This window comes from Primulina huaijiensis, chromosome 8 (assembly GCF_012295235.1).
Source record: "Primulina huaijiensis isolate GDHJ02 chromosome 8, ASM1229523v2, whole genome shotgun sequence".
NCBI classification, from domain to species: Eukaryota; Viridiplantae; Streptophyta; class Magnoliopsida; order Lamiales; family Gesneriaceae; genus Primulina; species Primulina huaijiensis.
In genome coordinates this window covers 20,815,188-20,828,848 of record NC_133313.1, presented here as the reverse complement: position 1 = coordinate 20,828,848, position 13,661 = coordinate 20,815,188, and the positions used below count along the sequence as shown (strand labels likewise).

At 30.4% G+C, this 13,661-nt stretch overlaps 1 protein-coding gene across 1 annotated transcript; it reads right to left on the bottom strand.

The window, feature by feature from the left end:
- Positions 1 to 1,848: 1,848 nt before the first annotated feature.
- LOC140983112 (amino acid permease 3-like) lies at positions 1,849 to 4,377 on the bottom strand. Its single transcript, XM_073450026.1, has 6 exons — positions 3,956 to 4,377; positions 3,609 to 3,842; positions 3,425 to 3,518; positions 3,117 to 3,331; positions 2,872 to 3,011; positions 1,849 to 2,741 (listed from the first exon to the last, which is right to left on the bottom strand). The coding sequence occupies exons 1-6, from the start codon at positions 4,074 to 4,076 to the stop codon at positions 2,088 to 2,090; spliced, it is 1,458 nt and encodes a 485-aa protein (XP_073306127.1). The 5' UTR covers positions 4,077 to 4,377; the 3' UTR covers positions 1,849 to 2,087.
- Between the last annotated feature and the right edge of the window lie 9,284 nt (positions 4,378 to 13,661).

Sequence of the window (13,661 nt, the reverse complement as noted above, 5' to 3'; positions counted from 1 at the left end):
TATATATATGTGTGTGTGTGTGTGTGTATACATATACATATGTGTGTGTATGTGTGTGATTTCGAAGCTTTTTTCATATACATCTGCTAACGTTTAAGTTTGCTTGTTTTGGGCTCAGAAAAAAGTTGGGCTGTGGAGTGATATTAGCGTTTGGTCCAGGCAATGTGGTAATCTGATCTTATATGGGCTTATGGGGTTCACATATGTAATATTTCTATTTTTATTTATTTAGAACGTAATAGTTTTGAGCACACTTAAATAATATTAATTTGTAAATAATTCTCCAAAATATTTTTTAAAATTTGAATTTCAGAATGTGAAAATTGTGTGATTATATTTTATGAAATAAATATTTTGTATCATAAGCATTTTGGGGAAATTTTTGAAAATTGGAAGGCTTATTTTGCATGTCATTTTTTGTAAAATATTTAAATGTATTCCATTTCTACTTTCATTTCCAATATTATAAAAATTTCTCCAAACATATAGATAACGAATATACTTAAACTAATTTAGTATGTATTTGTGCAAATTAAAGTAACTGACAGAGTTCAAATTAAAATAATATGGATTGGACATTTTTCTTCACCATATTATGACATAACTCTGCACACAGATGCATGTGAAGTATTTCTAATCCAATTCACAGAGACTAGTGATTGCGTCTGCGTGACAAATTTTCCAGCACTATATTTCAAAGTTAAACGTTACTTTTATACGTAAATATTCAAATCAAACTGTTTCGACTAAAAATAATTTATTATAGAAACCCAATTTAATTACAAACTCAATTAAATTATGGGCCCGTCAAAGGTAGCGGACTAATTTCTATCAAGTCCAACCAACCTCATAGCGCTGAAGATGGAAAAGATCATGGGAAGACAAGAACATATCGTGAGAAATTATTGGGAAAGATCATGGGCTCATGGGAGAGTAGAGAAACCACACAGTTGCCAGAAAGAAAAAGAGGACATCGGCAAACAGAAGAGACACACAACTCAACACGCACAAAATCTACAAAAGCTCTCTGCTAAATTTCCAGTCTTCAAGCAATAGTCTTCAAGTTTTTCCAGTATATTTTTAGCACTCTACGTGTTCTCGTTTTTAGATTTCAGCAACAAGTTATTATATTTTTCATGTCTTTGATGAATTCCTACATTTTTGTAAACTCAAAATCATGCTAGGGGTTTATTTCCATCGATTTACAATAGTTTTCTTTATTTTGACATTGCATTTGTTTTATGAGACTAGAACTAACGGTCGAATTTAGAATTCACGTCGTTTGAATTTTTAGAAGTTAAATTTTATTGTTTTTCATACAAGTTAGTGTAACTTCGCACCTGACACAAACACAAACTGAAATAATTGCAAAAGGTCAAAAAAAAGATCAGATTAAAAATTTGTGTGTAAAATAAAAATTAAAGCTTGGGCAATGAATTTAATCGATTTGAATCGTTTAACATGGACCACTAACTTCTCTATCGGGTAGAGTTGAATAATGTACCAATTCAGACAAAAGTTTTATCTTCCTTGTCGTGTTTGTGTGGGGCAAAACACACATTTCATGGTTCTAATCAATTCTCGGCCGAGTTGTTTTTATTTTTGGGCCCATAAAATGTTGATTTCTTTAAAAAAAAATTTAGTTCTGTCTTTTATTTTTAATAAAAAGAGAGATAATTATTAATTTTGATAATAATATGATATCATGCAAACGCAAGCAATGAACCTAACCATGTGGCTATTAATTTATTAATAATGGTATTGGTCAAGGACAACACTAGAAACAAAAGACGTGCCCGTAAACTTTATGGTATGATACATTTCATTATAAAATAAATTATTCAGGGGTGAAACCAAAGATTTTATAGGACTTTAATTGAATGTCACAATCAAAGATGGGATCGATTACGTGGAGAGAATAATTTATATGGGATTTTCGACTACCATCAAATACTTAAAAATGGGCACTTCTTCCCTTGTTACATCGAAATCCATAAGCCTAATAAATTCTTGAGTGAAAATAAACTAGTAAAATCAAAACCTAATTCTTTCGTTCGAACCGAACCGAACGGAACGGAACGCGATTTTCAAGCAGTAGTCTTGAAGGGCTTGTAAACCTTAAGATCAGAGACAACTCCAGCAAACGAGCCCACAGCAGCAGCAATCGAAATGATCAAACAAGCAGCACTCAAAATCTGCAAGCCGATCCATCTTGAGCTCCATTTAGGAATCTTCTTTTGTACAATGTACATCTCCACGGGAAAATAAACGGTCAGCGGCCAAAACCCGAATGCACCAAGAATCCCCACAACGTCATTAAAGAAAGGCATCAACATCGAAATCACGGTTGTTATGATCACGAAAATGGTCCTCCATATGAGCCTGAATAAGTTTAGTTTATATGATTTGAATCCTGGAACAGGGACCGCGATCTCCTTCTTGATGAATTGGCTGTTGGGGAACCAATCCGCCACGGTTTTCTCGACGAAAGCGAAGAGGGGCTGGCAGTAAACTTGGTAAGCGCCGACTAGGTGAACTACTATGGCTATGTTGGCTATGTCGAGAAGCCAGTAAGGGTTGTAGAAGCCGAAACCGGTGAGCAGGTTCCCGGGGGAGCTGTCTCCAAATGCTGCATAGCCAAAGCAACCACATAACATGTAGAAAACAGTTGTCACGGCTACGCTCAAGAATGTGGCTTTCTTCATTGTTTTCTGCTCTGATGGTGGAGATTTTATGGTATCCTGTAATGAAAGAAAGTATATTACATGATTATTAAAAACCATTAGAGGAAATGAATCAATAATGATTTCATTTTTTGAGGTACAGGCTCAAGTTTTTGGTTTTTGGTTCAAAAGATGATGAAATATATACCTGAATTTCTATAAGAATGAGGGAGTAAGAGTAGGCAAAAGCTACGGCTCCAAGTGCTTGAAAACTCCTCCAGACTTTTTGAGTTTCGGTTACTGTTCCAATACTTACTCCGGTGAGACTTCCTTTAATTTTACCATTTTCTGCAATGAAAATTCAGTATTGATCAAAAAATATAATTCTTCATGAAATTACACCTCTAAAATCCAAGCGGGACAAATTTTAATGTGTTTCGAAAAGTAAATCACCTGCAACTTTGCCAATTCCAAGGCCTAAACCAATGGTAGAATAAGTAAAGGACATAATTGCAGCAACAATCGAAAGCCACCAAATTTGATCAAAATCTGGGATTTGTGAGAAAATTATTTCTATCACGCCAAATGCAATCATGTAAGGATTGCTCGAAACTCTGCAAGGGCTGTCATCTCCTTTTGAGTGGAAGCAATTAGACTTCTGAATTGCCCTGTTCCATTAGTTCTCATATAAATCAAAACACTAATATTCTCAAAAATATATTTTTAAAAGAAAATCAGTAAATGTTGTTTGATTTTCTCACATCATGCTTATAGAAGATGCAATGGTGTAACCAATGGCAACTCCAAAAAGATTCAAATACTGAATCGCTCCACAAACTTTAACCTGGAACCCACCTGCGATTCCAAGAAAATTCGGAAAAAAACTTCAGAACTTCATATTTTACATTATACAAGACTAAAAGCTCCTGTATCAAAAAAATATACCCAAATTGGCTCTGACAGCTTCCATGTAAGTGTAGTTTCTCTTCCCGGTGTCGGGGTCGCCGGAGCGGTAACATGACGCCAGAAGGGAAGAGGTGTAATAGGTCACAAAAGAGAACAAGAACAAGACAGTTGGACCAGCAATCCACCCCAATTGAGCGGTGGCCCAAGCCAAGGACAAAACACCAGAACCGATCACAGCTGTTATGATATGAGCACTTGCAGTCCAGACATTACCTACACATTCACAGCAGAGAAATAAAAAATTCAACAACATAGATATTTACATGAAAGAAAATTGAAATCTTGATTGAATAGATTCCACACAAAATTTTAGAAAAAATATTTACCTGTTCTTTTGAGACGACCATCGTCGTCGTAACACTTGAAGCCAGCCTGAGGAGCTACATTGATGGAGACATCAAAGGCTTGTTGATGATTCTGTATCGATCCTCTATTCTCAGGAGCCATCTTTTTAATTTTCTTCTTGTTGGGATTTCGAAAACCAAGAAAATATTGAACTTACTTTCAGAAGATATATATATATAGTTCCACGGGGGGGAGACAAGAAAGTACGAAGATCAATCAGAGCATCGACTGCTCTAGTTTTTCCTCAGAAATTCAATGCATGGAAACGGCACTAGTTCTCTCTCCTGTTCTTTAATTTAACTCACTCCAAGAAATTGTCACAATTTTCAAGATTTTTTAAGAATGGGGACTAGTATAAATGAAGAATGGGGTGGATTCTTGAATTCGTTTGCAGGTAGAGAGGGGGAGTGGGCGGGCGATATATATAAGAGGAGAAGGATGGGGTTGGCTGAAGACAGGTGAAATTATAATCACACCAGGACAAAGAGAGACGCGTTTCATCAACGAGTAGACTGCGCCACCAAATTCTAGAGTGGAAATAGATTGATCTAAATATTTGATTCAAAAGTTTCAGCAAAAGGGAAGCAATACTTAACGAGGAGTCTATAAATGTATTGTATTAATTATCTGATTTTGCCATTGGTTAACTATCATGCTGACAAGGATAGTTTCCTACTCAGTAAAAACATTTTAAATTTTCTCCGAGGAAATTTTAAGCCACTATCTTTAAGCATATATCTACAAATGAATATTTAAGAGTTTGAGTAACTATTTTGTGAGACGTTCTCACGAATCTTTATACGTGAGACGGGTCAATCCTACCAATATTCACAATAAAAAGTAATACTCTTAGCATAAAAAGTAATAATTTTTCATGGATATCCCAAATAAGATATTCGTCTCACAAAATACGACCTGTGAGACCGTCTCACACAAGTTTTTATCTAAGAGTTTACTGAAAAAACCAACCGATCTCGTATGTATTGATAAATGTTCATCGTTTTAGATAAATGTCCATTGTAAAATGAACTTTGTTAAGAGCAGCATCACCTTTTATGTGATTTTGTTTCTAAGTTTTATATTTAAGCCCCTGATTAAATTCAAAGTTACCACCTTCCTTCAATAACTAACCCCACCTCGAATCTACTCTACCCTAAAAAGTTATATATAGACACACACATATACATACATATGGTGTCAAATTCAAATAAATATCATGCAATTAATGTTTTACAGGAGGTGAGATTATGTGAGCACATCTTTCAAACCGACTCCTCATGTTGGGGAACCGACTCATAATTGAAGTAAGACATCCATTTATTTTTGTAGAAAATAGAAGAAAAAAAGTGAAGGTGAAAAAGGTTTCTCTTTTACGAGCCATTTCACAGTATGATATCAAAAAGACAAAAATTTACGTGAGACAGTCACACGGGTAGTATTTTTTGAGACGGATCTCTTATGTGGATCATCCATAAAAAAGTATTACTTTTTATGCTAAGATTATTACTTTTTATTGTGAATATCGGTAGGGTTGACCCGTCTCACAGATAAAGATTCGTGAGACCGTCTCATCTGAGACATACTCTATCAAAAAATATATATGTTTTTATCCAATATCGATCAAATAGATTCTTGAATTTAAGATAAAGTTCGTGTACGATGGCCCATTAATTAACGAACCGACTACAAATTTGAATAAAACCCAAAAAAAATCGGTGATAAATGAAAATATTAGTATTTTTTAGTTGCTCACTATATGCTTTTTATGTCAATCGAAGAATTAAAAACACGTTTATTCATGTTATTCTTCCCAAATTGCCAGATATTGTCCAAACATTTAATTAAAAATTATATATATTCANATTTATAAGCATAATATAAAGTAACTAAAATTATATTATTATCTGTCCCTTTTTTTAAAACCTTTGAATCAAGACAAATCACACGTTACGGCTTCTCCGCCATCCTTTCATTTGAAACGGGAATAGGGTTCTCCATCGATATAATAATCTGGTTATTGATCCCCTAAATAATATTTACAAATTTTATAATATTGCAGTATATATATATAATATATATGTATACGTCTCATGTACTATTAGATTATTCATGTATATTTCTTTCAACGTAAAATATATACACTATGGTATATGTATAATATAATATCAATTACTTTATCAAAAATTATAACTGACGATAATTATAAAACTCAAATCGTCCATACCGTAATTGAATTACATAAAAATATGGTCCAAGATTCGTAGATTAGTATCATCAATCCTGGCACATTCAAATCAGTGGCAGTATCCTATTCCCTCATGCTTGGTTCCCAAAGTGCGAGGATTGGAGAGTAGACGCAATGACATGAATAAATGTTCCTTCAATCAAAAGTTATCATTTATTTTTTAAAAGGAAAGCGTGCAAGGGATGTGGAGATCGGATTTCTTTCAAATCTTCACTCGTTTTGCATTTGGCATCCCCACCATTTCTTTCTCTTTGAATATTTGGCATGCACTGGTGTGAAATGTGTCCACACAAATGGGGGAAAATTACAATTCTATTTTAGTAAGTTGGTCTATTTTGAGTTTTAATATTATAACACGTGAAATTATGGGTTTCATATAATAATGTGGAATTTTTTTTTGTTTTTTTCTTTTTTATGCTCGAAACAACTAATTATTATTTCTTTGGTACTGATTATCTCCTATGTGACATATGATGAGAATTAAACTCATATTGTTCAAATAAAATTAATCTGACAAAAATAATGAGAAAAATAGAGCAAAACGACTCTTAATAGTACTTCAACATTGAAGGAAAAAGTTTGTTGTTTCAATTTATTTTTGTTTATGTATATATTTTAATGTGTGTAATATAAGTTTTATTCTTGCCACACGAGTTACATAAGACATTATTACTGTCAAATAAACAATATTTGAATGATTAAGTGGTTTCAAACAAAAAAAGACCAAAAAAAAAATCAAGATACTTTATGAAAATCAAACGTTTACAAGTTACATGACTAAAATCTAAAATAGAACAACTTATAAAACTAAAATTATAATTTTATCACAAAATGGTCATTACATTAAATAGAATCATTCATTCAGCGTAATGCGCAAGCAAGTGGCCATTATGTTATTCAGCATAAATGCATAATGAAAAGGAGAAAAAAACAACATTAAAGGAATCATAATCTGCATTAAGAAATTAAAACCTCGGAAAAAACGTGACACCGCAAAATCAACTGAATAACAACCTTAATCAGTGTCCCTAATCTTCGATTCGAAAGGTGTTTATTGGAAGATCTATAAAAAGTTAAAAGAAATAATAGGCATCACTTTTTTTTATACTTATCATTTGATGGAAACTTTAATTATTGTTATGAAATGTATAATAATGAATTCCACGACTGCATTTAGTGGACATTAGTTAATTTTTATTTTTCAGCACGATCATGAAAGAAACTCTAAAATATGTAACATTACATGCATATGAAATAGATTTAGTTCTTCCTCAAAAAAAAAAAAAGGATTTAGTTTGGGTAATATCCATATCTTGAATGATTCATTTCAACATGTGCTAAAATAGATAAATAAATTTAATAATAATAATCAGATAACTCAAATCATCATGGGCTATGTACATCATATAAATTTTTTGGTCCACTACATATTGAAAGATTTTTTTTTATTAATAAGCTCTCATTACTATATATTATTAAAATTGTTCATGAGTATTTATACAAGTATAAGTTCTAAAAAAATTGCATATGTTTAAATTAAGTCTTGAAGGTCACAAAATTTGGATAAAATCATTTCAATTAACATATTTTCCTTATTTTTGTGTTAATCAAAAAATTGTTTATACAATAAAATAAACACAAAATTTATACCCCTCAAGATTTAAATCCAGTCTTCTCCTTAAAATTATAATGAGTTACCCTTCTATGTTTTGAAAATTTGCAATTTGTAAAAGTAGATAGATGACTAACCATATTTCTCCTTAGCATATTTTATGCCTCGACGTGAATGATCTAATTTTAATTAATAAGCTGTTTTTCCTCGATCATAAACTTGATGTAAATTTTATATCACTGCGATCATCTACGAGTCTAGTTTCAATGCGAAAAACGGTTCATCATTTAAGCAATCGAGCAAAGAGTTATATCATTTTTCTTAATATTGTTTCAAGCTGCTTGAAAATTCAACTATGCATATATATGTAAGAAAAATATGAAAATTTGAATTTTAAAGATAAAATCAGTTTCAAATGCTCTTTCAAAACAACCCGCTCTGATAATAATTGTAGGAACGAATGTTTGCCGCTTTAACAAAATATATAGTTGGTGGCAATGACCAATGGTGCAACTCAAATCTTTTAAATCATACAACAGTTAAAACGCCACCTTTCATTTTCTCTAACATGCAAGGACAATTATTGCACCCCAAAAATTGTTCTCCCAATAATTTCACTCATTGCAATCAATGAGAATCGAATCGTGATCTCGGCTCTAATATCAATTGAAATGATCACTCAAGGAAAAAAAATTGAACTACAATAGCTCGGTTCTTAAAATATTGAACACCGAAAAATTAAATCGAATTTGGTTTTCAAACCTAGAGGAAGACATTCAAAATAATCCCTACAAAAGCCGATTAAACCTTTTGAATTTTTTTTAAAGATATGCAATTTGGATGTATAAAAACGGCTTGGTTGAAGCATTTATCAAAAATTTTGTATGAAATATTTTTGTAATTGAAATACTAATAAATGCTTTAACAATGCATCTTAAAACAACAACAATAATTAAATACAATAAAATAAGTAAGCAAAAATTTGTTTATGGATGTTAACAGATTAACAACTCCTACGTAATGTATTCTTCCGCTAAAGAATGATTCACTAGAAGACTTTGATTTGTACAAAAATTTGTACAAATCTATTTCGACTTAGGAATAATCAATTGCCTAATCGAAACTTCTACTACACTCTCAATTATAGATCGTAACATCACAATTCGCATAACGTTTAATGTCTCTATACCAAGATTACAAACACGGTATTTAATGTCCTTGTATAAAGACTATCACTCAATTATTCATTGAAGCTCAGCTCTCTTTTGTATGATTATTTTTGTGTATAATGATTTAATCTTTTACAGTGTATTTATACCTCAAATATTTTATTACTCTTTAGGCTTGCTCTCATTCTAGCTAGTTTTCTTGATTCAATTAATTTTCTCATGCTTTGAATCCTTATGAAAAGCTCTTGTTTGATCTTTAAGATGTTGTATTTATAGTCTCCAACTGTGATTTTAATGTTAGATACAAGAATATGATCGTTGGGAAAGATTCTGGACATTTTCTGATATTAAAACAATCATTTCCGTGCTTCAGTTCACTTTCCTCGTCTTCTGCTGATTTTGTGCTCTACTAGTTGTAGTAGCCACTGGTTTTCTACTGGTTGTAGCGGCTATTGATTTCAGTAGCCATCTCTATTGGTTTGTGCTCTGCTGTATTTCGGGATCTGCTGCTTTCCAGCACTCATGATCAAGTAGTTATGTTTTCTTGCTAATAAATCTCGATTCGTTAATTTTTGGGCAAAGTGATGAACATAAAAGTTGAAAAAAAAATTATTTTTCCATATAATCAAGAATCACTCGATCTCCAAGCTTGTACAAGAGAGATATGCTTGAAACACTCATATACGCAAAAGATTCTTCTCTATTGAATTCGAGTGCAGAACCAGTAACTTCAATGCAATTTTTCTTCTTCTTAGACTTTGATTCAGACTTCGACTTATGATTATAATGTTTAGAATTTTGAGTTGGCTTCCAACTTGAGCTAGTCATTTCAAACTTGAATAAATATGTTAGAAATACAATAACAAGTTTTGTTATCATCAAAATCAAATTTTTAATGTTTCTAAACCCAACGCTAAGGTTTTGTTATTGCAGTTTATAAATTATTTATTTTTTTCACTTATTTTAAAAGAAATAATATTTTATATAGAGATATATTTCTCCCGATTTGTTTTTCATTAGTTGTCATAAATACTAATGGTATAACAAAAACTTAATCAAATTTTAATATGTCCTTGTTTTGAGAATGACAAATTAAATTCAAAGAGGCAATATTATAAAGGTAATAAAGTATTTATTACAGTAAAACGGGTCAACTCGATTTATATTTAAAGTGATAAATAATACATCTAACATAAAAAATAGTATTTTTTATTAAATTAAATCGAATTAAAGATATGTCTCACAAATTAACTTGTGATGATTTCACATAATTTTTATTGATAAATTAATCTTGGTTAATAACCAGATTTTTTTATATTACAACGAATTTTTTTTATAGATTGCATAATATATATACATTTCTGTAATGATATGGACCCGCATAACAATTAATGGTACGTTAGTCAAAAAGTGATCGATTGATATATACAGGCAGGCTGAAATATTTGACTCCAAAATTTCATTTTAAGCACTACTTAAGATATATTAGAATTAAAAAAAAAAGATATATTAGAATCTTGTGCTTTTCTAATATATTTCTTTTATATTCTCACGATAAGCATCCATAGACTACTAATTATTAAACACTCACACAAAATTGTAATTGATTGTCTCGAATAATTTTGTGGGAAATTGTTGTTAATTGGTCTCTTGAAAATATCCTGTTCGAATTCACCAATTTTAGAGCTTTTTATACGAATTTTCGTTATACTCTTGTCTCAAATTGATTGAAAATTAAAATTTAAAATGATTTATAATGACTTACCATGAACCTTATAGTGACATGAACTAATCGTTTTCGTAAAGCACTGATTTATACAAAATACAAACTATTTGTTATAAGAACTCATTATACAGTAACGAAGTGCCAGCCTGAGTTCGAGGCCTGGAAAATTTTCGTCTCCATAAATCTACTACTTCGAAAAGCCTAAATACTAATAAATATCATAAAAATAACTAATAAAATAATTAAATTGATCTTGTAAAACCGCAAAAGTTTTCGATTAATTAAGAGACACATGTTATACTTTTGCCATATGTGCCCACAATTAAGAAACAAGTAAACTAAACTTAGATTTGGAATAATATTTCTTCTGGAAAAATAAAATATTATTAGTAAATTAAATTAAGACGTTAGGTAGGTTATCTCTTCTTTCTCTATTCGTAACAGTTAAAATATACCTATCGTAAAGGGAAAAAATATACATCTGAATAAAATATTTCTCCACTTATTCTTCACCCATGCTTGAATTTTTGAGCTAATGTTTCTTCTTTTGATGTCGCGAATAGACGTTGAATTTGATTAACATAAGCTTGAAAACTTTATTGATTAATTAATTATAAAATCCTGTGACGTGATATTTTAAATTAATTCAAATCTACAATTATATAATATACTTTGACTAATCTTGGACAATTTTGTTTTATATATCTTATTATATACATTGAGGTTGAAAAGTTTGGTTCACTGTATCTTATTCTACTAATAAATAATGATCCAATTTTTTTTTTTAAAAAATTCCTTTTGATATATAAAAAAAATAAAATTGAAATGATTTCAAGTTGTTCTTTGATCTCTGTAATATGTTTAAAGCAAAATATTATATATTTCAATTCAGATCTTCAATAAACAAAATATTTAGTTTTTATTTAGTCCATTTTCAGATGCTTTATTTTTTAACTGAACAAATTACCTTTCACCTGGGTATACTTTCTATAAAACTAGTGCGTACAATATTTTTTTTATAATTCATTTAGTTTAAATTTAAGTGAGGACCAAAACATAATTATAAGAAATAGTGAGAGACTATACTGCAATTTTGATATATTAATTAAAAATAAATAAAAAAAATGAAAGAAATAAAAAAAGACCTAGGTAGGAATTGCAATAAATACCACGATTAATTTAGTACGGTTTTCATGTTTTGTTTTCTGAGTTTGGATAAATTAAGGATTTTGGGGGATAGATTGTGGGAAAATATAAAAGCGTCTAATTAATTTTCATTTAAATTTTTTTTTAAAAAAAAAAAACGGAATCTCCATTGAAAATATCAAATCATGTCAGAAATTGAAAAAAAAAATAGTATTTTGAAATTAAAAATATTTTTGATTTTGAGTTATAATATAAAAGTTACCTTGGAAATGTTCATATAAACACTTAAGGTAATAATTGTGTCATCGGATGTGAAGAGAAGGTAAAATAAATTCTCGAAGAAACAACAAGAACCAATTGTGATATTTATTTTTATTTTGGGAGGAAATTTTTTTTTTTAAAAAAATAAATAAAGAGAGTGTTAGGCAAAGTTCATTATCAATTAATTGGAGTTTTTGAGCAGTTATATTCATCATTTTTCAATCGAATACTATCAATCAATAGATTACAATCCATCACAAAAAATTTTAATAATATCATCAAATAATGATCGATTAATACAATAAGTTATAATCAATCATGCACTAATAAAATAGGATATAAACCTATTTATCGAACTCGAACTCGACTCGAAAAGCAAGAATATTGGAGGTCTTTTACTGTCATACGATATGGGAAAATAATGTTGTAAGAATTCGTTCAAAGAGTAGTACTCCACTGGGAACGTTAACCAAGTTGTGGCTAGCCTTAACATGCACTTTTTAGACATGCTGTGGTCTTCACACAATTATGTCTCACTTCAGCAAATATATTTGTACTGTTATATGAAAATGACTCTCTTTGTTCATTTTTAATGTGAATCCAACTTCGATCTTCCTACTATTCCAAATTCTAGGCAACATGAAATACCTTCTAGGCTACGGTCAATAATTGTATGTTGGGTGTAATAATTGTTCATGCTGAAAGAGCGATTGAACCATGATGTTTGAAATTTTGTATGGTTTAAAAAATTTGAGTTGTACCATTACCACCAACTATAGATTTTGGTAAAATGATAAGCATTCGATCCTACAATCGGAATCAGAGCCAAGGTAATTAGTTTGATTCTCATTGACTACAAGAAGTGCAATTATTGGGAGAGAGATTGTTAGGTGCAATAATTGTCCATACTGGAAGAGCGATCAAACCGTACTGCTTGAACTGTTGTACAACTTAGAACATTTGAGTTACACTATTACCAGTAGCTATGACGTTTGGTAAAGCGGTAAACGTTCGATACTATAATATACATAATAATTATTCAATATGATATATAATGAATCAAAGTTCTGGTTAAAAATGCTGTTTTTTACTAAAAGATTGTATGGACTCAATTTTATGGGGATAACACAAATTGTAAAAGTTAGTGGTATTTGTAACCTCTAAAAAAGATATTTTTATATTTTTCTTTGCAAATTGACAAAATAATCTAATAATATTTTTTTATAGAGGTGGTATACAATCCCTCAATTTGTTCAGTTTACTTTTAAGTTGTCAACGATGATCAATTAGATAAAAGTAAAAAAAATATATAATATCAGTGACAATTTTATTTCAAGTTTAAAAAAGTTTAAATCGTTGATATGGTTAAGCCAGGAAATTCCAGCATTTTTTATTTGAGATTTAAATATATTTATAGCGAGCAATAAATTCAAAATTCTTGACGGGATCGAGAAAAGATAGTTAGCTTCAATTCGTCGTGTCTACGGTATAATTTATTGAATTGACGGAGCAACTTCTGATGATATAT

Coding starts and splice junctions, on each gene's coding strand:
- LOC140983112 (XM_073450026.1), bottom strand. CDS start 4,076: ATGGCTCCTGAGAATAGAGGATCGATACAGAATCATCAACAAGCCTTT. Junction 3,843..3,955: donor TGGTCGTCTCAAAAGAACAG/GTAAATATTTTT, acceptor GTGAATGTGTAG/GTAATGTCTGGACTGCAAGT. Junction 3,519..3,608: donor AGCTGTCAGAGCCAATTTGG/GTATATTTTTTT, acceptor TTGGAATCGCAG/GTGGGTTCCAGGTTAAAGTT.